This window comes from Toxotes jaculatrix, chromosome 9 (assembly GCF_017976425.1).
Source record: "Toxotes jaculatrix isolate fToxJac2 chromosome 9, fToxJac2.pri, whole genome shotgun sequence".
Taxonomy (NCBI): Eukaryota; Metazoa; Chordata; class Actinopteri; family Toxotidae; genus Toxotes; species Toxotes jaculatrix.
Window position 1 is genome coordinate 9,421,614 of NC_054402.1, and position 27,593 is coordinate 9,449,206.

At 42.8% G+C, this 27,593-nt stretch overlaps 1 protein-coding gene across 6 annotated transcripts in view; it reads left to right on the plus strand.

The window, feature by feature from the left end:
• The window catches only part of ryr1b (ryanodine receptor 1b (skeletal)), a 64,967-nt gene that overhangs the window by 24,470 nt on the left and 12,904 nt on the right, over positions 1-27,593 (plus strand). For 2 of the 6 annotated variants that reach the window (XM_041045633.1, XM_041045634.1), the window contains exons 20-85: positions 358-574; positions 668-772; positions 1,049-1,152; positions 1,265-1,348; positions 1,441-1,600; positions 1,793-1,940; positions 2,026-2,231; positions 2,557-2,731; positions 2,886-3,094; positions 3,184-3,530; positions 3,679-3,814; positions 3,975-4,135; positions 4,528-4,690; positions 4,812-4,898; positions 5,174-5,400; positions 5,755-6,199; positions 6,286-6,852; positions 6,965-7,165; positions 7,401-7,512; positions 7,615-7,758; positions 8,000-8,273; positions 8,400-8,517; positions 8,659-8,791; positions 8,994-9,088; positions 9,180-9,315; positions 9,400-9,583; positions 9,702-9,813; positions 9,939-10,059; positions 10,174-10,343; positions 10,502-10,722; positions 10,929-11,019; positions 11,252-11,392; positions 11,489-11,652; positions 11,919-11,997; positions 12,098-12,187; positions 12,385-12,528; positions 12,800-12,877; positions 12,992-13,067; positions 13,151-13,274; positions 13,812-13,927; positions 14,033-14,100; positions 14,349-14,470; positions 14,745-14,794; positions 15,719-15,779; positions 15,902-16,028; positions 16,127-16,235; positions 16,337-16,418; positions 16,739-16,869; positions 16,977-17,297; positions 17,399-17,639; positions 18,208-18,295; positions 18,394-18,486; positions 18,885-18,899; positions 20,605-20,775; positions 21,101-21,160; positions 21,266-21,400; positions 21,538-21,650; positions 21,764-21,860; positions 21,958-22,064; positions 22,154-22,205; positions 22,469-22,549; positions 25,149-25,248; positions 25,657-25,736; positions 25,860-25,936; positions 26,069-26,142; positions 26,602-26,619. In XM_041045633.1, coding sequence (XP_040901567.1) covers positions 358-574; positions 668-772; positions 1,049-1,152; positions 1,265-1,348; positions 1,441-1,600; positions 1,793-1,940; positions 2,026-2,231; positions 2,557-2,731; positions 2,886-3,094; positions 3,184-3,530; positions 3,679-3,814; positions 3,975-4,135; positions 4,528-4,690; positions 4,812-4,898; positions 5,174-5,400; positions 5,755-6,199; positions 6,286-6,852; positions 6,965-7,165; positions 7,401-7,512; positions 7,615-7,758; positions 8,000-8,273; positions 8,400-8,517; positions 8,659-8,791; positions 8,994-9,088; positions 9,180-9,315; positions 9,400-9,583; positions 9,702-9,813; positions 9,939-10,059; positions 10,174-10,343; positions 10,502-10,722; positions 10,929-11,019; positions 11,252-11,392; positions 11,489-11,652; positions 11,919-11,997; positions 12,098-12,187; positions 12,385-12,528; positions 12,800-12,877; positions 12,992-13,067; positions 13,151-13,274; positions 13,812-13,927; positions 14,033-14,100; positions 14,349-14,470; positions 14,745-14,794; positions 15,719-15,779; positions 15,902-16,028; positions 16,127-16,235; positions 16,337-16,418; positions 16,739-16,869; positions 16,977-17,297; positions 17,399-17,639; positions 18,208-18,295; positions 18,394-18,486; positions 18,885-18,899; positions 20,605-20,775; positions 21,101-21,160; positions 21,266-21,400; positions 21,538-21,650; positions 21,764-21,860; positions 21,958-22,064; positions 22,154-22,205; positions 22,469-22,549; positions 25,149-25,248; positions 25,657-25,736; positions 25,860-25,936; positions 26,069-26,142; positions 26,602-26,619 — 9,338 coding nt within the window. The remainder of the gene's footprint in view (positions 1-357; positions 575-667; positions 773-1,048; positions 1,153-1,264; positions 1,349-1,440; positions 1,601-1,792; positions 1,941-2,025; positions 2,232-2,556; positions 2,732-2,885; positions 3,095-3,183; positions 3,531-3,678; positions 3,815-3,974; positions 4,136-4,527; positions 4,691-4,811; positions 4,899-5,173; positions 5,401-5,754; positions 6,200-6,285; positions 6,853-6,964; positions 7,166-7,400; positions 7,513-7,614; positions 7,759-7,999; positions 8,274-8,399; positions 8,518-8,658; positions 8,792-8,993; positions 9,089-9,179; positions 9,316-9,399; positions 9,584-9,701; positions 9,814-9,938; positions 10,060-10,173; positions 10,344-10,501; positions 10,723-10,928; positions 11,020-11,251; positions 11,393-11,488; positions 11,653-11,918; positions 11,998-12,097; positions 12,188-12,384; positions 12,529-12,799; positions 12,878-12,991; positions 13,068-13,150; positions 13,275-13,811; positions 13,928-14,032; positions 14,101-14,348; positions 14,471-14,744; positions 14,795-15,718; positions 15,780-15,901; positions 16,029-16,126; positions 16,236-16,336; positions 16,419-16,738; positions 16,870-16,976; positions 17,298-17,398; positions 17,640-18,207; positions 18,296-18,393; positions 18,487-18,884; positions 18,900-20,604; positions 20,776-21,100; positions 21,161-21,265; positions 21,401-21,537; positions 21,651-21,763; positions 21,861-21,957; positions 22,065-22,153; positions 22,206-22,468; positions 22,550-25,148; positions 25,249-25,656; positions 25,737-25,859; positions 25,937-26,068; positions 26,143-26,601; positions 26,620-27,593) is intronic. The other 4 variants (XM_041045637.1, XM_041045635.1, XM_041045636.1 and 1 more) reach the window with 4 other exon arrangements.

Genomic DNA, 27,593 nt, shown 5'->3' on the forward strand with positions numbered 1-27,593 from the left:
TTTTTCATGACTATTAATTATTTTAGTTTTTATTCAATATATTCGTTTAAATACTTTTAAATCATTTCCCAAATAATCCCTCTAAAACCTAGTGTCTTGTCCCCCAAAAGAGATTTTACAGCTGCTGCGTGTAATGATCCTTGACAGTGCTGAGATGGGGCTTATGGTAAATCGACTGATGAGAGCAGGGAGGAAAACACAGGCTAAGAGACTGGCACAGAAATTCAATCCATGTTTTCTTTATTATGAGTCTTATAAAGATCAAGATGCTGTTGCCATAAAGTACTTTAGTAGTATATAAAGATCTCTCTGGCAAATAGATAAAGACTAGGATTGACTCTGTTTCTGGCACCTCAGGGCTCGGTTTCTTCTTGGTGGTCGTCATGGAGACTTCAAGTTCATGCCCCCGCCTGGCTATGCCCCGTGCTATGAGGCTCTGCTGCCCAGAGAGAGGATGCGTATTGAACCCATCAAGGAGTACAAGCATGACTTTAATGGCGTGCGCAACCTGCTGGGTCCCACCCTGTCCCTCACCCACACCTCGTTCACCCCCTGCCCCGTGGACACCATTCAGGTAAAACCCGAAACCTAAAGTCAGACTTTGAACATGTCATAAAATCACGTGCTGTGTTATTTTTTTGTTTGCTGACTTTCCCTTGCTGTATAGATTGTGTTGCCACCCCATTTGGAGCGTATCCGAGAGAAGCTGGCAGAGAATATTCACGAGCTCTGGGCTGTCACTCGTATTGAGCAGGGCTGGACCTATGGGACTGTGAGTATGGAGTCAGCACTGCAATACAGAAGCACCAGTCGGCCCATAGGAATATTGATTTGACAACCTCAGATTTAGATGATTTGAAGCTCTTGATTAATATCAGAAATATTACAAAATGCTATGTATTCATTTTATAATAAACACCAGACTTAGTTCATTGTTTAATATAGAGGCAAACAAAACACACTGTAAGTTAAATGGTTGTTGTTTTGTTTGTTTGTTTGTTTTTTTTTTTCAAACCTGTGAGTAACCTACTATTGCCTTCCTCCACAGTTCAGGGATGACAACAAGAAACTCCATCCTTGTCTGGTGGACTTCCAGAGTCTTCCTGAGCCAGAGAGGAATTACAACCTGCAGATGTCTGGCGAGACTCTCAAGTGCGTTGGTGATGAGATTTTGTAGAGGTTTCAGTCTGAGAGGTCTCATGGTGGGAGGAGGAATTTTATGTCCTTGGACACGGTTGATATCTGTATCCTTGTTATCCCACAGGACTCTCCTGGCGCTGGGTTGTCACGTTGGTATGGGTGACGAGAAAGCAGAAGAGAATCTCAAGAAGATCAAGCTGCCCAAGACGTATGGAGACAAAGACAGCTCTGTCTATATTAACTAAATGTCTGCTTTATCTGTTATGTAGATCTAAATATGGTCTGTGGTCTCTTCTCTAGCTATGTGATGACTAATGGATACAAGCCTGCCCCCCTTGACCTCAGCCATGTCAAACTGACACCAAACCAGAACCAGCTTGTAGAAAAGCTGGCAGAAAATGGGCATAATGTTTGGGCAAGGGACCGGGTACGACAAGGATGGACCTACAGTATTGTGCAGGTAACCATTTTCCGATCCTTCTCTGGTGAGTTTGTTTATATTAACCAGATTTTCTGACTTAACACTGTGTACATCTACACCAATTTACACCAACACTGGTAACTGGTTTTAATGTTGTGGCTGATTGCTCTCACCCTTTGTGTATTTTTTTCTTAAATGTTACATAAAGTTGTATTCTGTTATACTTTGCAGGACATCGTAAATAAGCGCAACCCTCGTCTGGTACCTTACAACCTGCTGGATGAGAGAACTAAGAAAACCAACCGAGACAGTGTTAACAATGCTGTCCGCACCCTCATTGGCTATGGTTACAACATTGAACCTCCAGATCAGGAGAGCAGTAAGTCAAATTCTAAACCCATCAAGGACATCAACAATATCTCCAATGTTCTTAATCTTAGTCATCTTTCCTTCTCCCCTTGCAGCTGGCCATGGCCTTGAGAACATCCGTGGGGACAAGGTACGAATTTTCAGGGCTGAGAAGTCGTACGCTGTCACCCAGGGGAAGTGGTACTTTGAGTTTGAGGCAGTGACCACGGGGGAGATGAGAGTGGGCTGGGCACGTCCTAATGTTCGCTCTGACACTGAACTGGGAGCAGATGAACTGGCCTACGTCTTTAATGGCAATAAGGTCAGTTCACATCTTTTAGGTTCATCTTAGTTAAATCGGTGTCGGTCCAGTTTTATCAAGTGCTTAACTTTGTCAAAATAGGTAGTAAGTTGTGTAGATTTCTTTTCAAACTTTTTGTTTGAGATATGGATTTATGAAATTAATTTTTAGATAGGTAGGAGAAAGTCAAGCCAGCATTCAGTCGGTTAGAACTTAGAAATCTGAGTCTGAAATATGCAGAAATCCAAGACAAGTCAAAGACATGATTGTCTTTGATTTTTTTTTTTTAATGTAAATTGTTGTAAGTTGTGTTTTTCACATTATTTATTAATATAACCCATTCCAGGCTCAAAGATGGCACATCGGCAATGAACCATTTGGTCGCCAGTGGCAGTCTGGTGATGTAGTTGGTTGTATGATTGACCTTACGGAGATGAACATTATGTTCACACTCAATGGGGAAATGTTGATCAGTGACTCGGGCTCGGAGATGGCTTTCAAGGACATTGAGATTGGAGAAGGTAAGAGATAATGGTGATTTGACCTTATTTGATCAGCATTAGCAGCACTAAAATCTGTTGGCATAAAACTTTTTTTTCTTCTTCTTTGTATAAAACTTTAAAAGCATATAAAAAATACTTTTACCACTAACTTTCCTCTGGTTTTACCCTTTAGGCTTTATCCCAGTGTGTGCCCTGGGCTTGTCTCAGGTCGGAAGGATTAATCTCGGTCAGAATGTCAGCAGCCTGCGCTACTTTGCCATCTGTGGCCTGCAGGAAGGATTTGAACCTTTCGCCATCAATATGAAGCGGGACATTACCATGTGGTTCAGCAAAAGTTTGCCCCAGTTTGTACCTGTGCCCACTGATCACAATCATATTGAGGTACCTACTCAGTGATGCTTTAAATGTATGATGAAGCTACACCTTTAGAACTAGATCATTTATTTTTCTTTGTACATGTTGCCTCTCAGGTCTCCCGTGTGGATGGGACTGTGGATAGTGCCCCCTGTCTGAAGCTGACGCATAAGACTTTTGGCTCACAGAATGCCAACACCGATATGATGTTCCTCAGACTCAGCATGCCTGTCCAGTTCCACGAGACCTTCAAGATCCCAGCAGGCACCACCCCTCTCACCCGAGCCCTCACCATCCCAGAGGAGGAAGTGGTCGTGGTGGAGCCCGACTCTGAGTTTGAAGTTCTGAAGAAGTCTGCCAGCCGCAAGGAGCAGGAGGAGGAAAAGAAGGAGCCGTCTGTACCTAAGGAAATCTCTGTGGAAAATGAAAAGGACACGGTGTCAGAAAAGGGAAAGAAACGCGGGTAAGTGTGGCAGATTTTCTCTTTAAAGGAGAGGAAAAAACTCAATATTTTTAGCAGTGAGTAAATTTGGTTAGCGAAGCTGTAAAGTTTAACTGATCTTGTTGTGAAGCAAACTCCTAACATGTATGTTGTCTCCTGCGTATATTAGATTTTTCTCCAAAGCTAAGAAGGCTGCCATGACACCTCTTGCCCCTCCTCCTGCACCTCCAACGGTGCCACGTTTGGTGGAAGACGTGGTCCCTGATGACAGAGATGACCCTGAGATCATCCTAAATACCACCACTGTGAGCTAAACACCATCCTCTGTTAATGCTAGATTTATAGCACTTAATGGGAATTTGCATCATACTACTAAAATTATTATAGTATTGCTGCTTTTAGATGTTTCATGTATTTTCTTCTTGTAATGGTCTTGTTTTCTTACTTATCTTTTTCTGTTTTCAGTATTATTACTCTGTGAGGATCTTTGCTGGTCAGGAGCCCTCTGGTGTGTGGGTTGGCTGGGTCACGCCTGACTACCACCAGTATGATCCAAACTTTGATCTCTCCAAAGTGCGCTGTGTCACTGTTACTGTGGGCGATGACAAAGGCAACATACACGACAGGTTAGTCTTTCCCACATGAAAATGGTGGTTTTCATCACCAACCTGTTTCTTGCAGCTGATTATCCAGACTATAATGAAGAAATAAGGAGCTTGACTCTTTTATTTCCTGCAGTTTTTTCCAAGATTCGATACTTGGTCCCCTTGTTTTCCCCCTTTGTATGTTTCCATTATGCCACATTATCCAAAAATTCAAAGTGACACCCACATATACCTTTCAAGGTAAAAATTACGTTGTATAAACTGCTGCCAGGGCAACAAATCCTCTAAAAATGCATGTTAACATAGTAAGAGTTGGTTGCTTTGATATTGTCTCATAATTTTTCAGCTGCTGTATTTAAAAAAAATGAGTTGATAAGATTTAGCGTAGAGGTGTGTTTGCTGTTTCTTTGCAGTATGAAGCACAGTAACTGTTACATGGTGTGGGGAGGGGACCTGGTCAGTAATCAGCAGACCCGCTTCAGCCAGGAGGACATGGTGATTGGCTGTCTGGTCGACCTGGCAACGGGCCTCATGACCTTTACAGCCAATGGAAAGGAGATAAACACGTTCTACCAGGTAAGTATATTCTACACGTTATAGGTTGGTATAGGTTGTGTGTGTGTGTGTGTTTTTATCAGTGTTTTGTCTGTGAGTTATGTTACTGTGGAGCTGTAAAGCCAGAGGTGTTTTATTTCAGGTGGAGCCCAACACCAAGCTCTTCCCTGCCGTCTTTGTTCAGCCCTCCAGTCAGAACATGTTGCAGCTGGAACTGGGTAAACTCAAGGTCAGAAACTTCTTTTGCTCATGAAAAGCAGAAGTAATTTGAGCTGGAGTGCTGGCTGGAGTCTTTGTTAACAGTGACAGTGAATGATAGGGATGTCAGCCTCATGCTTTTATTTCCTTTGTTTGCCTAAATGCCTGGTTTTCATGTTAACTTCCACCATCTATTGCTTCCTAACCTTTTTCAAATCCAGTTGTCTGCTTTGTCTAATTTTTCTTCTCTCTCTGACTGTTTAAACCTCCCCTCCTCTGTCTCCGTCTCTGTCTCTCTCATATCAGAACATCATGCCCATCTCAGCAGCCATGTTCCGCAGCGAGCGTAAGAATCCAGTCCCCCAGTGCCCTCCCAGGCTGGATGTCCAGATGCTGACCCCCGTTATCTGGAGTCGTATGCCCAATCACTTCCTCAACCCGGAGGTGGGCAGAGTGAGCGAGAGGCTGGGCTGGATGGTGGAATGTACTGAACCTCTCATCATGATGGCCCTACACATCCCAGAGGAGAACAGGTCAGAGACGGTAGCTCCAGCAGGCAGTTAGTAATTGATTCCCAGCAACTTCCTGTGCTGCATTGCAAGTGATGAGTTTTGGTGAAGAATTTATAGGTTAGCAGCAGATTCACTAACCCCCTGATATTTAAAAAAAGTTTAATCACAGTAATTGTATAAATCACAATGATATTTTGGCTCTGTATCCTTCTTCTGTCTGATTTTCAAATTTGTGTTTTTTTTTTGCCACAAAAAATTTAACATTAGTTTGAGGGGGAGAAAATGTATATGTAAGAATTATTTATTATTTGCCACGCTTGTCAGAGTTGCCTATTCAGTATTGATCTTTGAGTCTGCTTTTTTTTTTCCTCTCAGGTGTATTGACATCCTGGAGCTGTCGGAGCGTCAGGATCTGATGAAGTTCCACTATCACACCCTCATGCTATACTGCGCTGTGTGTGCACTTGGCAATAACAGAGTGGCTCATGCCCTGTGCAGCCATGTAGATGAATCCCAGCTTTTCTACGCCATCGAGAACACCTACCTGCCTGGACCTCTCCGCAGCGGCTACTACGACCTGCTCATCAGCATCCACCTGGAGTCTGCCAAACGGGCACGCCTTGGCACCAACAGGGAGTTTATCGTCCCCATGACTGAAGAGACTCTCAGCATCCATCTCTATCCTGATACAAAGAAGGCCTATTCTCTCCCCGGTGTTGGCCTCAACACCTGCTTGCGGCCCAAGCTGCATTTCTCATCCATCAACTTTGTCGGCACGGACCCTGATCTGTACACCCTTAGTCCTGAGTTCCCTCTACAAGTAAGAAGCAACAGACAGATTGCATTGGTGCAAAATTGCTATAAAATTTAAGTTACATTTTGCGTATTTTTATCTTTCCTCCGCAGGACCTGAAGACAAGGGCGATTAGCATGTTAACTGAAGCTGTGCTGGATGGCAGCCAGGCCATGCGGGATCCAGTAGGAGGCAGTGTGGAGTTCCACTTTGTCCCAATCCTGAAACTAATAAGTACATTGCTCATTATGGGTATCTTCAACGACGAGGACACCAAGCACATCCTCAAGATGATTGATCCCAACGTTTTCAGCGGTAAGGAGGAGGAAGAGGGAGAGAAAGCTGAGGAGGATGGAGCAGCAGGAGGAGAAAGTGAGGACGCGAAGGAGGAAATGGACGAGGGAGCTGAGGCCGAGCTTGAGGACGAAGGGGTTGGTGATGAGGAAGAGGAGGAGCCGAAAGATGTCGGGAAAGGAGAGCATAAGGAGGAAGAGGCTGAACCTAAGGAGGAAGGAGAGGGAGGGGAGAAGGAGGGAGAGGCCAAAGGAGAAAAAGTGGATGGAGAGAAAGCAGAGGAGGAGAAGGAGGCAGAAGCAGTGGAGGCGGAGGCAAAAGACGAGGAGGAGGGTCTGGAGGAAGGATTGCTCCAGATGAAGCTGCCAGAGTCTGTCAAACTGCAGGTCAGTCTGATCGCAGTTTGTCTGTAGAATTCATGTTAATATTTACGTCACAAAATTCTTAAAACATCTTTCACATTTTCACTAATTAGACATTTTAATCTCCCTCTCACAGATGTGCACACTCCTGCAGTACTTCTGCGACTGTGAGCTGCGACACAGAGTGGAGGCCATTGTGGCCTATTCGGACCAGTTTGTCCACAATATTCAGAACAACCAGCGGGTTCGTTACAACCTGTTAATGAGAGCCTTCACCATGACGGCTGCTGAGACTGCACGCAAGACCCGCGAGTTCCGTTCACCACCACAAGACCAGGTACTAATTATTTTAACCAGAAAGCTTCTACAGACTTTGACCTTTCTCCTGAAATGGGCTTGTATTAAAAATTCTGAGGTCTAGCTTTTGAGATAACATGTATCACGGAGAACACAAGGACAGTCATATGAACAAGATAAAATACAACAACCACAGCAAGTTAATGAAAATGCCTAATGTAAAACGAGGAGAAATCCGACTGCTGATGGGTTGTCTTACTGTGATCCTTTTCCAGGTTCTTTTGCTGACCAACTTTAAGCATTGTCCAGATGAGGAGGAGTGTCCAGTACCTGAGGAGGTGCGAGACACTCTGGGAGAATTCCACAATGACCTGCTGCTTCACTGCGGTGAGAAGTTCTTTAAAGATCCTATTGTATTTTACCCTTCAGGTGTGAATGTTTTTTTTGTTAATTTGGGGTTTTAATGCTGTGTTCCCATTTTACCCGTAGGTATACATATTGAGGAGGAGGCAGAAGAGGAGGAGATGGACACCTCACTGAGGGGCAGACTCCTCAGTCTGGTGGACAAGATCAAGAACTTGCGCAAGAAAGAGGAGGAGGAGAAGCCAGAGGTTGAGGAGGAGCCGAAACCCAGTAAGAATCACAGCCAAATTACCTATGAAACATGTTAAGTACTTGACTGAAATTTTTCACAAACAACCTTTGTTTTTAACTTTAATTTATTTCATATCAGGTTGAAATTAATGGCCAGTTGACTGACTTTTCATATTATAGATACAATTTCATCACTTTGGTTTTCACTGTGATTTGCTTAAGTCACAAAATTTTGTAAATTCATAACAGTTGAATATAATTGATGTGTCCATTTCACCAGGCACCCTTCAGGAACTGATCTCCCACACCATGATCCACTGGGCCCAGGAGTCATTCATCCAAAACCCTGAGCTGGTGCGTCTGATGTTCAGCCTGCTCCACAGGCAGTATGATGGCCTGGGCGAGCTGATCCGTGCACTGCCCAAAGCCTACGCCATCAACGCTGTGTCTGTTCAGGACACGATGGACCTACTTGAGTGTTTGGGACAGATACGTTCGCTGCTTATTGTCCAGATGGGCCCAGAAGAAGAGCGGCTCATGATCCAGAGCATCGGGTCAGTGTGTGGGTGGTGCTATGTACCTTCTACACATCTCTATCTCTGATAAAGATGGGAGATGTGACATAATAAAGATATGTAATGTGATTCTGACATCTGTGTTGTTTAATTTCTAATTTTCAGGAACATCATGAACAATAAGGTGTTCTACCAACACCCCAATCTGATGCGAGCTCTTGGTATGCATGAGACTGTCATGGAGGTGATGGTCAATGTGTTGGGCGGAGGAGGAGACTCAAAGGTAACCGTGAGGATTCTGTTTTAGTTTATTTACCTTATTCAATCTAACCAGTCTTATTGAGGGGGGCCTTTTTAGACATGATTGCCAAGCACAGTATGTACCACTGTAGACAGAATGCATCTTTGTACTTTCACTCTACAGGAGATTCGATTCCCTCAAATGGTGACCAACTGCTGTCGTTTCCTGTGTTACTTCTGTCGCATCAGCCGACAGAACCAGCGCTCCATGTTTGATCATCTGAGCTACCTGCTTCAAAACAGTGGCATCGGCTTGGGTCAGTGTCAGCCACCTACGTACAGTGTACTGTACTGTCCAACTTTTGGCAATTGTTTTTTTTTTTTTTAGGATTTCTCTGTACCTATTCTGAGTATTCAAAATAAGGTGAAAATGTAAAGATCAGATCCTCAGCTATCACCGTCATCAGATGCCATGTTCTCTGCCATGTTCTACTCATGCCATTTATTTTACATTTGCAGGCATGCGTGGGTCCACACCTCTGGATGTGGCTGCCGCCTCCTGCATTGACAATAATGAGCTGGCCTTGGCTTTGCAAGAGCAGGACCTGGAAATGGTTTGAGAAAATTATCGTCTATAGCAAGAAAGAAACGCACATGAAAAGGTCCAGTGGTCTTTTTAGCTTATAATCTCTCTTGGTGTTGTAGGTGGTGACATACTTGGCGGGCTGTGGACTGCAGATGTGTCCAATGCTCCTGTCTAAGGGCTACCCTGACATTGGCTGGAACCCCTGTGGAGGAGAGCGATACCTGGATTTCCTCCGCTTTGCTGTCTTTGTTAATGGTCAGCCCCCTCACATAATGATGATGTTTGTAGTTTTGAGCTGTGGGTAACTCTCACTAACCTTTGCACCCCCGCTCCTCGCAGGAGAGAGCGTGGAGGAGAATGCCAATGTTGTGGTCCGTCTGCTCATCCGTCGGCCCGAGTGCTTTGGCCCGGCCCTGAGAGGAGAGGGCGGGAATGGTCTGTTGGCTGCCATGGAGGAGGCCATCAAGATCTCAGAGGATCCAGCAAGGGACGGACCCACTGTCAAAAAAGACAGACGCTTCATGTAAGTAGTGGCGCAGTAGATATGATACTTACACATACAGGGTACCTTTGAATTTGTAATATGATCAAATGGCACTGAAAATTTCAGTTAAAGAGAAAGATGTTTTCTTGATTGGCAGGTTTGGTGGTGAGGAACAGCACGAGGAGAACCGTGTGCATCTGGGAAATGCCATCATGTCCTTCTACTCAGCGCTTATCGATCTGCTGGGTCGCTGTGCCCCCGAGATGCATGTGAGTAGAACTCCTTTTCACACCATTGATGTCTCTTAAACCTCCAGGAGCAGCGGTCAAGTAGGTGGTTGATGAGCGGGGGCTTTAGTTTTCATACTGTATGTCTAAAATGTTTATGTCTACAGCTGATCCAAGCAGCCAAGGGTGAGGCTCTAAGAATCAGGGCCATCCTGAGGTCCCTGGTGCCCATAGAGGACCTGGTTGGAGTTATCAGCTTGCCTGTGCAGATTCCTGCCCACGGCAAAGGTTAGATACTAAGTTGGGATTGTGAATGAATATACTGTGTAAATTTAAAGATAAAAGGGGATATATTGGCATCCTCCTGCATATATGATTTTTTTTTTTCTGCCCAAACCACAGATGGTCAGATAATTGAGCCCAAGATGTCTGCCAGTTTTGTGCCAGACCACAAGGCCTCCATGGTCCTGTTCCTTGACAGAGTGTATGGTATTGATAACCAGGACTTCTTACTTCATGTGCTGGAGGTTGGCTTCCTGCCTGACATGAGAGCTGCAGCGTCTCTGGATACGGTGAGTAGGGACAGACACAAAAGACAAGTAAAACAGCAAAAGAAATGTCACTTCTTTCAACTCCAGAAGTCTGTATGTTGATATGATATACTGCTTGTCTGTTTCCAAAGTGTTGCAATCAATATAAACAGTTTTTCTGTTTTCCTCTCTGGATATAGGTGGCATTCAGTACGACTGAAATGGCCTTGGCACTTAACCGTTACCTCTGTTCGGCTGTTCTGCCTCTGCTCACCAAGTGTGCCCCGTTGTTTGCTGGGACAGATCACCGGGCCATTATGATCGACTCCATGCTCCACACCATCTACCGTCTGTCCCGTGGCCGAGCCCTTACCAAGGCTCAGAGGGATGTCATCGAGGAGTGCCTCATGTCCCTCTGCAAGTCAGTACTAAAACCAAACCAGTGTCTTTAGAAACATTATTTAATTTATGAGAGATCACAGAAGAACATGTTGACAGTTAACTTGACAGCAGAGACATATGGAAACAATGTACAAACATGAACTTGAAATACCTGGGAATGAAACAGTATCATTGCCTATTTTAAACATTTACATTCCTCATGAAACATTTTGATGGCATTCTCAGGTACCTTCGACCCTCCATGCTTCAGCATCTGCTTAGACGGCTGGTGTTCGATGTGCCCATCCTCAATGAATATGCAAAGATGCCTCTTAAGGTTTGTCTGCTATTTAATTTTATTGTATTTATTATATTTCTTTTGGTTTTGTATTGGTTTAATTTGTAAGACTAGAAAATGAAACCAAATAGAACAGAATGTAAAGGATAAAAAAATAGGGTACATTATGGGTACTAAAGGTGGGAGACAATTATGTATTGCAAAAACATATTAAATTACAGTGATTATTATATTTGCTTGCTTGATTTACCTCTGTGATTTGATGTTTCAGCTGCTGACCAATCACTATGAGCGCTGTTGGAAGTATTACTGCTTACCTAATGGATGGGCCAATTTCGGGGTGACTTCAGAGGAAGAGTTGCATCTTTCTCGTAAACTTTTTTGGGGAATCTTTGAATCTTTGGCACACAAGGTGAGAAACGAATCTCGTGGTGTCCTGCTACAGTGTTTTTGGGTTAAAATCATGCTTTCATTAACGTGACTTCTCTGGTGTTTTCCCGAACTCTAGAAATTTGATGCAGAACTCTTCAAGATCGCCATGCCCTGCCTCTGTGCTATAGCAGGAGCCATCCCTCCCGATTACGTGGATGCCAGCTATTCCTCTCACACTGAGAAAAAGGCCTCTGTGGATGCTGAAGGCAACTTTGATCCCAAACCAGTGGAGACCACCAAGTGAGCAAAAAAGATTTGTTCACAGTGACCTGTGTTACAAATGTTTGTGAATAATGAGCAAAAGGCAAGAGAGGACGCGATTGTTGTTGTGAATCTGGTTTGATATTTAATCTCTGGCCTTATGTGACCTAAGCACTTACAGAGAATAATTATTACTATTTTCTTTAGGTAAATTCAGAAGTTACCGCAAGCTAATAAAGGCCCTTTGAATAGTGAATGGTATTGATAAAATGTATAGTATTAAATATGAGTCAATTTATTCACAGTACCATCATCCCAGAGAGGCTGGATGGCTTCATCAACAAGTATGCTGAGTACACTCATGACAAATGGGCCTTTGAAAAGGTCAGTTATGAAAATTGTAAATCGTCATACAAATTAGGTCTCTGATTCTCATTTGAAATTGTTGGTTCTTTGTAATGATTGTCTTAAATCAATGTTTCAGATTCAGAACAACTGGACCTATGGAGAGGTGTTAGATGAGAATGCTAAGACTCACCCAATGCTCCGACCATACAAAACGTTCTCTGAAAAGGTAATCAGTGGTCACCTTCTATGGAGTCTGAATCCTGATAATCTCTATGCAGGTGCTAAACTAAGCTTTTTCTATTAGCCCCTTGTGTCTGTACTGCTAAATTAGCATTCATGAGCTATGAACCTTTCACCTTATCGGACAATCTGAATGTACTGTTTATTGTTAATTTTTTAAATCCTCTTCTCTCTGTTTCTCAGGACAAGGAGATCTATCGTTGGCCCATCAAAGAATCCATCAAAGCCATGCTGGCCTGGGAGTGGACCTTGGAGAAAGCCAGGGATGGGGAAGGAGAAGTTGAGAAGAAGGCCACCACCACACGCAAGATCTCCCAAACTGCTCAGGTACAAGAGAGGAGTGAGGAAAAAAGCATTCAGTATTCTGGAGAATGTTTGATGCCCTCTTGTCTATTTGGGCAAGTTGGAAAGGATTCTGCACAAAAGCACTGATGGATCTCTTACTATACATATCGACATCCTTGGACATTCTCTCCTTGGGCTCAGTTAAATGGGTGAAACAATGCTAAAATTAAAGCTGTCCTCTATTTCTGGGAACCTCCTGGAATCCTTCAGGCTCACACACTAAGCCACTGATCTACTGTGTTTTCTGTTTCAGGCCACTTACGATCCCAGTCATGGCTACAACCCTCAGCCAGTAGACATCACAGGGATGGCCCTGTCCAGAGAGTTGCAGGTATGTATGGTTCTCTCACCTGTCAGTGCTCTTTCAGAGAGCTGGTAACTCTCATATATGGTTGTACATTTGTTAGGAACTTGACAGATTGATTTTCCTACCCTCTCTGTGCAGTCCATGGCTGAGCAGTTGGCAGAGAACTATCACAACACCTGGGGCAGGAAGAAAAAGATGGAGCTACAGGCCAAAGGTGAGATGGATTTCTAGCACACACATTTGCATGCTGTTGGTTTGCAGTCTTTTGGTTCGAAAAAAAATGTGTGCTCCTGTTAGGTGGTGGCACCCATCCACTGCTCGTTCCTTATGACACCCTGACGGCTAAGGAGAAAGCCAGGGACAGGGAGAAGGCCCAGGACCTGCTCAGGTTCCTCCAGCTCAATGGATATGCTGTGACTAGGTAGGTGGCACATTTCACAATTTCAGTTAAGGGTTTAGCAGATTTATACTCAAAATAGCTTCTGAACTCCATGTCTGACGGTCAGATAGCTTCAGTCAGATCAGGGGAGTCTGTGCCCAACGATTTCTGTAAACTTCCGATACTACGATTTAATATTTACACCCAGTTCATGCCTTTATTGGCCACGTTTGTGGAGGTGAGAGAGGCATTGTACCTTTGTAGCTATGTTTTTTTCATTTGTGCGTTTCAGCTATTTGTGCGACCCACTATCACTAACACTATGAATATCTCCCAGGAGAGCAAAATATGCACCGTTATCTCCATTTCTAAACGATACTTCATCTCTACCCTCTCAACGATGGTCGTCTTTTCACTTCACCATCCACTGTGGCCAATCGGAACAACTATGTGCAGTTTTCATTTCTGCCATGGTCGGACTGCACGTGTAAAGAGCTAGCTCTGAAAGATCATAAACCAGCCCAGTTATGGCTGTCTCTCTGTTTCTTTCATTTTTACTCCCTTTTCTCCATCTCCCAGGGGTCTGAAGGACATGGAGCAGGACATTTCCTCTATTGAGAAGCGTTTTGCCTATGGCTTCCTCCAGAAGCTTCTTAAATGGATGGACATCGCCCAGGAGTTCATTGCTCATCTCGGTACTGCGGTTTGGGAGACAAAGTCTTCTCTTTGCCATATATTCTAGTGGCAGTACATGCCTTTTGACTGAGGGCTGACTTATTTTTCATCTTGTTTTGTAACAGAGGCTGTGGTTAGCAGTGGTAGAGTGGAGAAGTCACCACATGAACAGGAGATCAAATTCTTTGCCAAGGTGAGCCACGTGAGAGGACATGGGTTGTAACAGAACCTCAGTTCACAGTTGGCCGGGATTCAAAGTGTTATATTTCAACACTGAATTGAAACCAAAATGAGCTGTTCGTGGAACTGTCTCCTGTCTTCCCCTCCCTCTTCCCGTCTTTTATGAGCATGTGGAGACAGAGCCTGTTTAATGGCAAGATAGTGTGTTAACTTGGAAAGTTATTATTTTATGTAATTAATATTCCATCTTGTATTTTACAGATTCTCTTGCCCCTAATAAATCAGTACTTCAAGAACCACTGCCTGTACTTCCTCTCCACTCCTGCAAAAGTCTTGGGTAGTGGAGGGCATTCCTCCAATAAAGAGAAGGAGATGATTGCGAGGTATGTGCAGTAAGAGCCTACTCAACAGACTGTTTTGTTCTCTGAATAATGTGACTTTACCACGTACCTTTCCTTTAGCACAGTACTTTTGTGTGATAGTGCCTGTCCTCTCCTTCTTCCATGTCTCTTCATCTCTCTCCTATTGTGCAATATCCTTTATTTCCATGGCCTCCCTTTTGCTTTCTGTGTCACTTCAAACATCTTTACTTCCCTGTTTTCCCTTACTGTCCTCCCTCCCTCTCCCTCCCTTTTCTCTTTTCTCCTCTTATATCAGTATCTTCTGTAAGTTGGCTGCTTTGGTGAGGCACAGAGTATCTCTTTTTGGTAAGGAATCTGCATGGTGGCGTTGCACCCTGTCACCATCTCTGTCCCAGTGTATCCGATTTCCTGTCTAATTTCTTTTGTTTTGTCCAGATCTTTGTCGCTTCCTCTTCCTTGCTACATTCTCATTTACATACTAATCAGCATTGTATCATAAATTTAGTCTGCTCTCCCACTCTCTTATTCTCTCTTCCCTCCTTATTGGATCTCCTCGTCTAATGCTTCTCTCTCTCTCTTCAGCTCAGCTTGTGCTTGGCTTTGACTTTTTCTGCAATCTGGTGTTTTAAAAATTGTGTTTGTTGCACTTAAGGCCCAGACTCAGATTGTTACTCACAAACTGAGAGTGATTTGAGCATGGATGTCTGCAGTAGTGTCAGGTATCCACAGATGGTACAGTGCTGCAGCTCTGTTACGTGTTATCAGCCTGGCTTATACGAGGCACTATACGCTTTATCTTCATCCTCCTCCACCTCCACGTCCACCTCCACGTGTCTTTAATAGTCAGTCACTCTTCTGTATCCAGTGGTCACAAGACACAGCCAAGCTCTTCACACTGAGCCTGTACCCTTTAGCTTGACCCACCAGGTTGTCAAAATGCACTTCTGTAACTGATCTACCTCTTGAAAAGTACCTGTGTCAAACTTCAAAGTGGTGCTATTGCACTTATGAAATCAGTTTTTAACAGAGAATGTTGCACCTTATTAAGCTGTTTCATAATTAGCTGTTTGAGCTGTGTCATTTATGTAACATACAGTATCTGAGATTAGTAAAAAATAATGGTTTTGATGTGAGTTTTGTTTTGGTCAGTGTTTCCTAACACAGTCTATACTACTCTTTAATACAGCCTTCACAGTAAGTTGAGCTCTCAAAAGTGGATATGTACAGAGAGACAGCTCTGACAACACATCCTTGTTGTCCTTTTTTCAGGAACGGATGCAGGTGCAGTGGTGAACTGTCTGCACATTCTTTCACGATCACTGGATGCCAGGTAACCCACGATCTACTCATATCGCATCCCCACTGCTTCCCAGAGAAGAGAGAAAATAGAGGCAAATAATCTGACATTATCTGTCTTTATTGGCTTTTCTTTTGTTTTTCCACCTTTTCAAGGACCGTTATGAAATCGGGTCCTGAGATTGTGAAGGCTGGCCTGCGTCAGTTCTTTGAGAGTGCTGCAGATGACATTGAGAAGATGGTTGAGAATCTAAAACTGGGCAAAGTGTCCAGTCGAAATCAGGTCTGAGACGGCACCATACGGCATTGCTTCTACACCTTTGTTCTTTTGCCTTATGAGCTGATGTCTGTATTTGTGTGTGTATGTGTGTGTTCCTGTAGGTTAAGGGTGTATCCCAGAACATTAACTACACCACCACCGCCCTGCTGCCAGTCCTCACTTCACTGTTCGACCACATCGCCCAGCACCAGTTTGGAGATGACGTCATGTGTGAGTGAAGTGCTTCTTTCCATTAAATCACTTGTTCATCGTTTGCCCTTCAAAGGACTGACTCAAAGCTAATGCAATGTCTCTCTTCTCTACATCCTTAGTGGATGACTTGCAAATTTCCTGCTATCGTTTAATGTGCAGTATCTACTCTTTGGGCACTGTGAAGACTCCACATGCGGAGAAGTGAGTAGAGGCCTCTGCGGATCTACAGAAGTCTGAAAACAAACACTTCTAAAGACAAGTTGGAAACAAGCTTCCTTCACCAATTTTTACCAATTTATACAGGATTTGAAGTCAAGTGAATTTAATTTAATTTAATTTATATAGCCCAGAATAAGAAGTCTGCACAACACAGAACGACTTCTATCCTTAGACCCTTGATTCAAAGGAAAAACTGCATGAAGAACATTTAACAGTAAAAATGGTTGTGCATTATTATTTACTTGCTTGTATGTAGATAGACATTATATAAAGATTTTGTTGTATTTTTTTTTTCTGTGCAGACAGCGACCAGCTCTTGGTGAATGCTTGGCTCATTTAGCAGCTGCAATGCCAGTGGCCTTCCTTGAGCCAACACTGAATGAGTTCAACACGTTTTCTGTTTACACCACCAAGACTCCCAGAGAGAGAGCCAGTGGGTTTTTAGCATTTTTTTTTTCTTCTTTTCTGCCCTTGCGAACTTAATAGAATGTATTTAATCAACTGTTTCCTTACTTGTATTTTGTTTTTCTCCCTCCTCAGTTCTGGGTCTTCCCAACCAAGTGGAGGAGCTGTGCACTGACATCCCAGAGCTGGAGATCCTAATGAAGGAGATCCATGACCTGGCTGAGTCTGGTGCTCGCTACACAGAAATGCCCCATGTCATTGAGATCACGCTGCCCATGTTGTGTAACTATCTCACACGGTGGTGGGAGAGGGGCCTAGAGAATTTCCCCGAGCAGGAGGGCCAGATCTGTACCTCTGTCACCTCAGAGCAGCTCAATCAGCTGCTGGGTAGCATCATGAAGATCGTGGTAAACAACCTGGGTATAGACGAAGCCTCTTGGATGAAGAGACTAGCAGGTAAGTGAGCAGAGGTTTCACAATAAGCTAGAAGGCTTTCAGGTTATGTTACACATCTTCTGGCCATCACGACCGTTGATTCCTTTTTACCCCTTGTCTAGTGTTCGCCCAGCCCATTGTCAGCAGAGCTAAGCCAGAGATGCTTAAATCTCACTTCATTCCCACCATGGAGAAGCTGAAGAAGCGCTCATCAAAAGTTGTGGCTGAGGAGGATCAGCTGCGCATGGAGGGCAAGACCGAGGTGGACAGTGAAAATGGGACCATCCGAGATGAGTTTGCTGTGCTGTGTCGAGACCTGTATGCTCTCTACCCGTTGCTCATCCGCTACGTGGACAATAACAGGTAGCTGTTTTAAAGTTTAGTTTAAATGTGGGTTACCCTATTCTCCCGAGTGACTTACCATCAGTGAATCTGGTTCTTCCTTAAGAATGGTTTAGTGGACTCACAGTTGCTGTATTTGATGCGTAGACATCAGTGTGAATGATGTGTCAACGTCCAGTGCTTAGGCTGACATCACCTGGCCACTTTTTACTGTGTTGTATTTTTGAGTGGCTTCAGAGTTATTTCATAGACTTTACTGTTGATTATTTCTAACAAGGGTTCAATATCAGTAGCAAATAAGAGGGGATAACAACAACAACCTAGTCAAGGATAGGCACCTGTGGGGTGGGGGGTAAGTATTTGTACTGCAGCCTGTGGTGCCTGTTTAAGGATAATTCCTCTCTCATCTGTGATATGCTTTCTCAGCATCTAAAGACATAGACATTACATTTGACCTTGTTATTTGCAGAACTTTTGCCAGCGAAATAAACCCATTTTTGTCAGATGTGATAAAACAACTGGCTCTTGAATGAGACTCAAATACTTCTGATCAGTAATCGGTTTCTGTCATTGCTGTCTTTGTCTGTAGGGCAAGGTGGCTCACCTGTCCAGATCCAGATGCAGAAGAACTGTTCAGGATGGTGGGAGAGGTCTTCATTTTCTGGTCCAAATCCCATGTGAGTGTTCTGGTGTCTGTGGTATTTTCTGGTTCTGTTTTTGCTGTTCTGTGATTTTGCTGTTCTTCTACCATTTTTTCTGGTTTTATTTATTACAGAACTTTAAGAGGGAGGAGCAGAACTTTGTGGTAATGAATGAGATCAACAACATGTCCTTCCTGACTGCTGACAGTAAGAGCAAAATGAGCAAGGTGAGAGTGGACAAGCAGTTGAATGGCCAAGTTACACATAGCTTGTTAATTAATAAGATTCTTTCTTTACTTACTACTTATTTTAAGCTGTAACTCATTAAGAAACTAAACTCTAATAATTAATATTTCACTAACACCACCCATTTCAAGCATTATTTCCTTCCTGTCCCTTAAGTTTCTATGGATAAGAAAGTCAGGTAAATGATAATTCTGTACATAATATATATATATATATTTTTTTTTTAGAAATGTTAGAGTAATTGGCTGTTACATAACTAATTACATCCTTTTCCAGGACAATATAAGTGGCAGTATATAGCGTTTAGGCAGCAGCAGGAGTGTTGCTAACTGTGTTTTCTCCTTATATCCTGTGTCGGTGTTGGACGCTGGGCCTCTAGGCCGGAGATGGAGAGGTTAGACTGTGTTTGTGCACGAGCGCTGTGCTGATCGCATGGCACCCTGAGTTTGGGGAGGCATTTCATCAAGCTCTCCCATGGACTGCCACACTTCTTACACACAGACCCCCAGTATTCACACACATACATACATACAAACAGGGTCATATACGTACAGTTTCATTCAGATATTTAGTAATAGCAATGTTGCATATCTGTGAGTGAAATCAGACCCTGTATAGATTTAGTTGAAACTGCTTATATTAAGAATGTTTTCTGTGAGTGGGACATATTTGCAATTGTATTTGAGTAGTACTGAGTGTAAGCGTGTGTGTGTGTGTGTGTGTGTGTGTGTGTGTGTGTGTGTGTGTGTGTGTGTGTGTGTGTGTGTGTGTGTGTGTGTGTGTGTGTGTGTGTGTTGTCCTTCTGTGTTTTCATGTGTGTTTGTATGTGTGTGATTAGGGGTCTGGAGCTGCTTGATGAAAGGTCTTTGCTGTAGATCTTAGTGGCCTGAGAGGTTTCATGGCGCTCGGTTGAGCAGTTGTGTATTTCATTTGGAGTGAGCGCATCTGCAGCCGAGCACCATCACTCTGTTTTTGTTTGATTAATAAACAGTTTGCCTTTAGATCTTCCCTGTTGGACACAGTTGTGGAGCCCGTGCTACTGTGTCATCTGTGATGTTGAAATTTTGTTATTGACGCTTGGATTTCTTTCAGCTTTTGTGGTAAAGATTCCTGCGCTGGGGGACTCTTCTCTTTTCGATACTATCATTGGCTTTGTGTTCACTACCTATTTACACCAAAAAAAAAAAAACCATACCATCCATTGCTATTACTATTAGATTTGCTTGGTTCATCTGTATCATACATCGCTAGCTGGGACTGTCTGAGAACCTGAAGCTAGCTCAACATCACCACATAGCTGTCATCTTATTTACTAACTGGACTCGTCACTCCATGTCTAATTCATTGACACCATTAAAATGTTAAATCATTGATTATCTAATCACTGTTTGATATATGTTTTTTTGTGGTTGCTGTAAGATAATTCAGAAAACCTCCTCTCCTTGGCTACCAGATGGGCATTACTGTAATGAGCTTCTGTTAGCTGATCATCACAACACCTCTCTCTGCCCAGATTTTTTACCCACACACCGCGCACACTGAGGGCAGAGAGGCTGCTGCGAGACCAGACAACAGTCAGTAATGAGCACTGACAGCCTCAGAACAGGAGTGTTTGAGAAGAGCTCCAGGGCGATGGAGCTGACCCCATAGAATTGTGCTGCTCTGTGTGCTGTCCAATGGACAGGATGTGCCCTGTCTGGCCACTGCACTACTAACAGTGAGGCTGCATTGTGTGGAACGACTGTAGCTAATGCAGTCATGAAGCACCTGAAACCTCACCAGAGGCTGTTGTTTACAAGAAAGTGTAGCTCTTGGTCTATCTTCAACTGAGGAATAATTTTTTTCTGTAAGCTTTTGATTCACTGTATCAGCATGTTATTGTGTAAAATGTTATGAGCAGCTGGTTCTTGCCATCTCATGGTATCAGTTTCCTTTGTTAGAAATTGTTTTTTCTTCATTATTTTTTTTATCTTAAATGTTCCCAGAAGCCTCTGATGTCACAAAATATTTTCTGAAAAGGAAATTTTTGTTGTTTGAGGTGTAGAGGCTTGTAAACCGGACAGTGACCGATTGATCTGAACTTCTCTTTCTCTCTTCAGTCCGGAGGCTCAGAGCAGGAGCGCACCAAGAAGAAGCGGCGGGGAGATCGCTACTCTGTGCAGACCTCCCTCATTGTAGCAGCATTAAAGAAGATGCTGCCCATTGGCCTCAATATGTGCTCTCCTGCAGACCAGGAGCTCATCAATCTTGCCAAGATCAGATACTCACTGGTACTTTGATGTGTTTAAAGCCAACTCTTTGACTATATGGTGTCCAAAAAATGGGAAAACTGGCACATTAAAATATATATGTATATATATTGTGTATGTAAGCACCACTTATTTGACTGAACAGTTAATAAAGCATTTTTATAATGCATTTCTGTCTTACATAAAATAATCTTTACATAATCATGAAGTTCAGTTTTTTTTTTATTACTGTTTGTTAGTAAAGTAGAATATTTTACTACTTTACTAACAAACAGTAAGTAAAGTAGAATATTTTAATGAAGATAAATTATGAATGTCCTGTGAATCTTCGTATCTTCCCTTGTAGAAAGACACGGATGAAGAGGTGAGGGAGTTCTTGCACAACAATCTGCATCTTCAAGGGAAGGTGAGTAAACTTTTTAATTGTTCTACAAATTAAGGACTATAATATATACACATTCCCTTGTAATTGTCTTTGCATGGGCTATACATATTTGACCCTTGCTTTCAGGTGGAAGACCCTGCGATGCGCTGGCAGATGTCTCTTTATAAGGAGATGTCTGGAAAGGCTGAAGATGCAGAGGACCCTGAGAAGGTGGTTAAAAGGGTCCAAGAGGTGTCTGCTGTTCTTTACCACATTGAGGTGGTGAGTATAGACACAAACTCATGTGCTCTGAAAGCAAACACACGACATACATATACAAAGTTCATGTATTATAAGGTGAAACAATTGCAGCCTAATTGTTAGGAAAGCTGTTCAGTAGATGTTTTTCCCTGCTACAGACTGAGCATCCCTTTAAGTCAAAGAAAATGGTGTGGCACAAGCTGCTGTCCAAACAGCGTCGCAGGGCAGTGGTGGCCTGTTTCAGGATGACGCCCCTGTACAACATCCCCACGTAATAAATTCTTTCATACTCAAGAAAAAAGAGATCTATATTAAGATCAGAGGGGTTTACATGAGCCATTGCAATGCTCCCTAATTAAGTTTCTATGACCTTGTGTCTCACAGGCACAGGGCAACCAACATGTTCTTGGATGCATACAAACGCAACTGGTTAGAGACTGAGGGTTACTCGTTTGAAGACAAGATGATTGACGACTTATCAGTAAGTTATCCTCCTCTTATTTCATAGACAGCCAGTTGATAGTCACAAATGGCGCACATTGTAAACTAAGCCTTTTCATGTTATCTCTAAAAATTAGAAAGCCATGGAGGAAGAAGAGGAAGAGGAAGAGGAGACAGAGTCGAAACCTGACCCCCTTCATCAGCTGATACTTCATTTCAGCCGCACAGCTCTCACAGAAAAGACGTAAGAGCATTTTGCTCCTTCTGCGTCTCAACTTTGTGACCTGTTCAGTGAGACTCACTGATTCCTTTCATGTGTTTGTCTCATTACAGTAAACTTGAAGTTGACCATCTCTATATGTCGTATGCTGATATTATGGCAAAGGTAAGACTTCTGGATGGTCAGCTGATCAGCATCATCAGATCTCTTATTGCTAACTGAAATTAGCTCCCAGGCCTAAACCTTTATGTGAACTAACCTTTGTGCACGAAGAAGCAAAATCTAAACCTTGTGTACAATATGAATTTGTTCTTCAGACTTTTCTCCTTTTCCACAAAACTTTGTGAGAGTGTTCCAATCTGGAGTGAGATCGCTGAATCTAATATGATCTCGTACTCAGTTCCTGACTTGCCGTCTTCTCCCTTCAGAGCTGCCACATTGGTGAGGAGGACGAAGGGGGAGAACAGGAGGGGGAGGAGCCATCCTTTGAGGTGCGACAGACAGAGATGGTATGGGGGGACCGGGGGGAAGGGAGACAGGGGAGTCAGCGGAGAAGCAGCTCCCCACGCACTGAGTGACCACACCACGCCATCACACTCGGCACACCCCCCCAACCCACCCTTGCCACAACATTTCTCTTTTTTCTCTTCTTGGCTTTTTTTTCTCGTTCACTCACACCACTTGTCTATTTCCTGCTACGATGGACTGACCTGTGCATGCCTTTGCTGGACCCATCAGTCGGCTCAATGTTTCAGGCTCAATTTGTTTCATTTCCTAAAGTGCATGACTTGAGTGCAGAGAGATGGTGCAGTTAAAGACAACAAAATAAAACACAGGTCAAAACAACCCATTTAGTTTTTGCTAGATGTTTAATTTCAGAATCACAATTTTGACTAAATCTACTTCAAATTACTGTATCCCAGCATGTTTTAACATATCTACTAAATGTTTATCTATATAAGCACAGCCACAATACTGAGAATTTTGCTGGTTCTTAAAAGTTTTCAAAAATAAAATAAACCTTTGTATCACATAAACGTGCTGTTGTAAACATATCCAGTGAGCTTCAAGCACCCAAACAAAGCAGTGCCATTTAACTGACACTTTGCTGACACGTTGCACATTAAATATGGACAAAAAAAGAAAGATCATTCAGCTGCTTAGTGTGAATGTAAATAACTCACTGATGCTGCTATCCAAGACTGATTTGATCAGCTATTTTTGGAAACTTTGATAACAGTTATCAAGCCAAACCATGTTGCAGGTTACCTAACAGTAGAACCAGCTCTCTTATGCTGATCTTGTGTCTCTCCCAGATTTGCACCACCCTTTCCCAACTTACACTCTCTAGTACTTACATGCTAATTGGGCTGTGTTCATCTATATGGACTCACCTGATAACTCTAGTTCATGATCTAACAACTGACAAGTAACTGATTTTGTTTGTCTTCGCTTTGAATTGGACAATGTTAAGTCTCCCTCTCTGTGCACACCAAGGACTACAGTAAAAGCCTGCACAGTCAGCCGTACATACACTGTCCCAAAGCCAAACACACATCCATGCAAGTATACAGTCACAAACACATCTCCAGACACACACACACAAATCATATACAATCTTTCTTCACATAATTTTCCCAAAAGATGAGCAGAACCTCTGTAACCAGAGAAAGGTTGCTCCATAACTTTTTAAAACACAGTCAGGCTCATGAGGGAGGGGGGCGGAGGGAGGGGTAGATGCAGTTCTTTGTGCTTTGGGTGGGGCTTCATGCATGGTGTGCAGTGGGTGGGTCAACCCTAACCTCTTTTGTCAACAGGATGGTTGTTCATAGTAGCTATATTATATCATTGGTAACAAAGGGAGTAATGTACTATAGTACAGCATAGGATATAGTGAAGTACAATACAGTTACATAGCACTGAATTAGCGTATTCTATGTAGTAGCATTAAAGAAGTATAACATAGTCTTCCACTGTACAGTGTAATATTGTACAGTATTATTGTTTTAATAAGTTCAAGACTTTACACGGCAGATCTCCATATAATTTTATATTATAGAGGTAGAGCAGCACTAAGTTGTACTGCTGGGAGCAGGAGCTGCATGTTGTAAGTGTTACTCAGAAAACAACTGTTGCTTTATCAGAGGTGTGTGTGAAGTGTGTGTTATGCTCTGGGAAGAAATGTTTGCTGCCATCGAATGTTTGCTGCCTCTGAAAGATATCAACAGCTGGAATAACGTTCACCATCACTAATACACATTGTGTTCCACTGGAAGAGAGAGAATGTGTGTGTGTGTGTGTGTCTGTGTATTGTGAGAATTAATAGGATTTGTAGTCTTTTAGACTTCTGAGCCAAATTCTTGAATCATTCCAAGTATCATCATGAACATATTAAATTTTTTTTAAACATGGTCATCTTGGCCACAGTCTGGTGAAAAGACAGAGAATCAGGACACTCTAACTTAGCAGAAAGACCATATGCAGTGAGGCTAGCTCTGTAAGTGGAAAAATACACTTTCTAAAAATCTGTTATTTACAGATTATCTTCTTTATTCAGTTTGTGTAGACATTAAAAATATAAATATGAGGCTTTGGGTTTTGGTAGTTGGAGATATTTCTGCGTGAAGCTCCATGTTTTATTCATCCCACGCCTGTTTAACATCAGCGCTGACCGTACATGTTTCAGTGAGATATCAGTTCCAATCCTGGCGACGTTACTGTGAGGGCATGGACGAGGAGATACAGTCAGTAATTTGTCAACAAATAACTTCATACGTTCAGCTGCTCCTAAAATCATCAAGTATTGCTAACTGAGCTAGTTGTTTTTTTTCCTAGTCTTTGTGCTAAGCTAAGCTAACACATCCCAGAAATATGACTGTAATGGAAAAAATTAACTTAACATTGCTGTTAATTAAAACCTGCTAGCTTAAACCTTAGCAAGCTGGGATGTTTGTCATCATAATAGAATAGAAGGATGTGTGTGTGTGTTTGTGTGTTTGTGTTTGTGTGTTTGTGTGTGTGTTTGTGTGTGATAGAGAGAGAGTGCGGGGGGCAGTGCAGTTCCTGTTGGCAGGGTTACAGCTGTGTCCCTCCTCCTCTGCTCCACAGGAAAAGGAGATGGAGAAACAGAGGCTTCTGTACCAGCAGTCCCGTCTGCACAACCGTGGGGCTGCAGAGATGGTGCTGCAGATGATCAGTGCCTGTAAAGGTAGCTGCTTTACACAAGGACACACACACGTTTTTTGTCGTTTGAGCCATGTACTGCCACCTACGCCCATTAATGTGGAATGAAGTGCAAGGATGCAGATGTGACATGCATCACCTTCCCAACTGAGGCAAAATCAGATTAGTGGTGTTTGAGATATTAAACAACATTGAGTGTAATTATGAAAACACTAAAAAGCAGTGGAGAGCTCACTTCCCCAAGTTTTGGTAGGTAAAGGTAGTACAGTTTTAGAAATGCACACACACAGCATCATCAATGCGATGAAGTTTCCTCAGGTTCATAAAGAGCGTCTGAAATATTTACTGGTATGGAACAGATGATCCATCTCTACTTTCATTGTTGAGTGATTTCATTTCTGTTACGCACCACTGATGTCTCCTCTGGTTTCAGGCGAACCTGGAGCCATGGTTTCTTCCACACTCAAACTGGGAATCTCCATCCTCAATGGAGGCAACAGTGATGTACAGCAGGTAAACAGAGCCTGTGTGAGATTCACGCACATTTTAGGCGATTGTATTTTGACAAGGAAGCGGGAATACAGAGCTAAAATATCTGTTATTTCTCAGTCTAACACCATTTTTGTCTGTGTGCAGAGAATGCTGGACTATCTGAAGGATAAAAAGGATGTGGGATTCTTCCTTAGCGTTCAGGCTCTGATGCAGACCTGCAGGTCTGTAATGAATTCACATCATATTTTTGTTGTTCTTGTTTTTGATTATTGACTGTTGAAGATGCTTGTTACGTTGATATTGTTGATTATTATATTGATAATTATATTGATATGAGTGTTTGGTGTTGACAGCGTTTTGGATCTGAATGCTTTTGAGAGACAGAACAAGGCTGAAGGACTTGGGATGGTTTCAGAGGAAGGCACCAGTGAGTATGGTCTACAGCTTCTGACTGTCAGATAGTGTCTGAACACACTGTCGTACAGACATTTACGTACACACACACACACACACACACACACACATATCTTTGTTCTCCTACCTAATTTTGCATTGGTTTGTGATATGATTGATATTTTTGTAGTTCTGGTGTGTAGTCTATTCTTGTGTGCATCTGTGTGTGTCTGAGTGTGCCTGTTTATGGATGCCTGGTTGCAGGTATTATTTCGTGCAAGTGTGTTGAGAGTATTGAGATCCGTGACGGCATTTTGACTGTTGATGTATGGAACTGTTTGTCATCCACTGACAGTCATGAGATTTTTGGACTCACTGCGTCTCTCTTTGTCTTTCTCTCCTCCACATCCCGTTCACTTTGCCTGTTTCAACTCTTTATCCCTCATGCCCATGTCCCTCCCACTCATCAATTTGCTGCTCTTGCGGTTCTCAGATATGAAGCTAGAACGTGGTAAATGAAACTTTGCTATCACGTATTTTCTTTTTTTCTTTCCCTCCTTTCTGTCCTCTGTCTCTTTTAGCTCTGAATCACCTGACTAGTCTTTTCCTTGCTGTGAACTTAATATGCATTTCATTTCACACTCAAGGAACCAGTGAAATCAGGCTTTACAGTCACTTTCCCACTGTAACACCATATAGGAAACCTTGCAATGATACACATGCTGCTGTCGCTGTACTCATGCATTGTATCTCTGCCCTTTTCCTCTTGAAGTGACTGTGAAGCTTAATTTTCACCCTTGAGTGTTTAACACAGATCTACTGTAACTCTGACAGCTCAGTCTTGTGACTGAACAATGGGAAGGCAAGGCAGTAACCTCACTCTTCCTCTCCCACTTAGTTTTCTCAAGCAGGTCACAGAGAACTGCACTGACACTGTGTCTGAGAAACTCTGAAATGAATTGCAGCAGCAGTAGGGACTCTCTAAGCCCTTATTCGCATCAGTGCAAATGTAGTTTTACCATTGTGTATTCTGTCCAGAGTTTAGCAACACGGCTGAACCATCTGTGTAAAGCCACTCCATAGAAATATGCACGTTCTGTAAAATGTTTCCTAACTTCTCACAATTTCCATAATGCAAGATACGGTACTGTAAACTGACAGAGAGTAATGAAATCATACAGTTATTGAACAAAGTTTCAGCTCTAATGGTTGCTGAATTACATACCCTGTAAAGATGTATTTTGTACTCGTAATTTGTCGACTCTGTTGTATGTGGTCCCACTCCTGTGCCTGTGGTTACAGATGTGGTATTCACCATGATTACACATTTCACCCCTGGCACTGTGTCCATGTTTGTCGTCGGAAAATATGATACCCAGCATCACCCCCACAGTTTTGTCTTCTTTTTGTTTCTGTACCATCGTGATTAAATCTGAGCATGCTTGTGCATTTTTGACCAAATGTACTGCTCACACATAAAAAAGT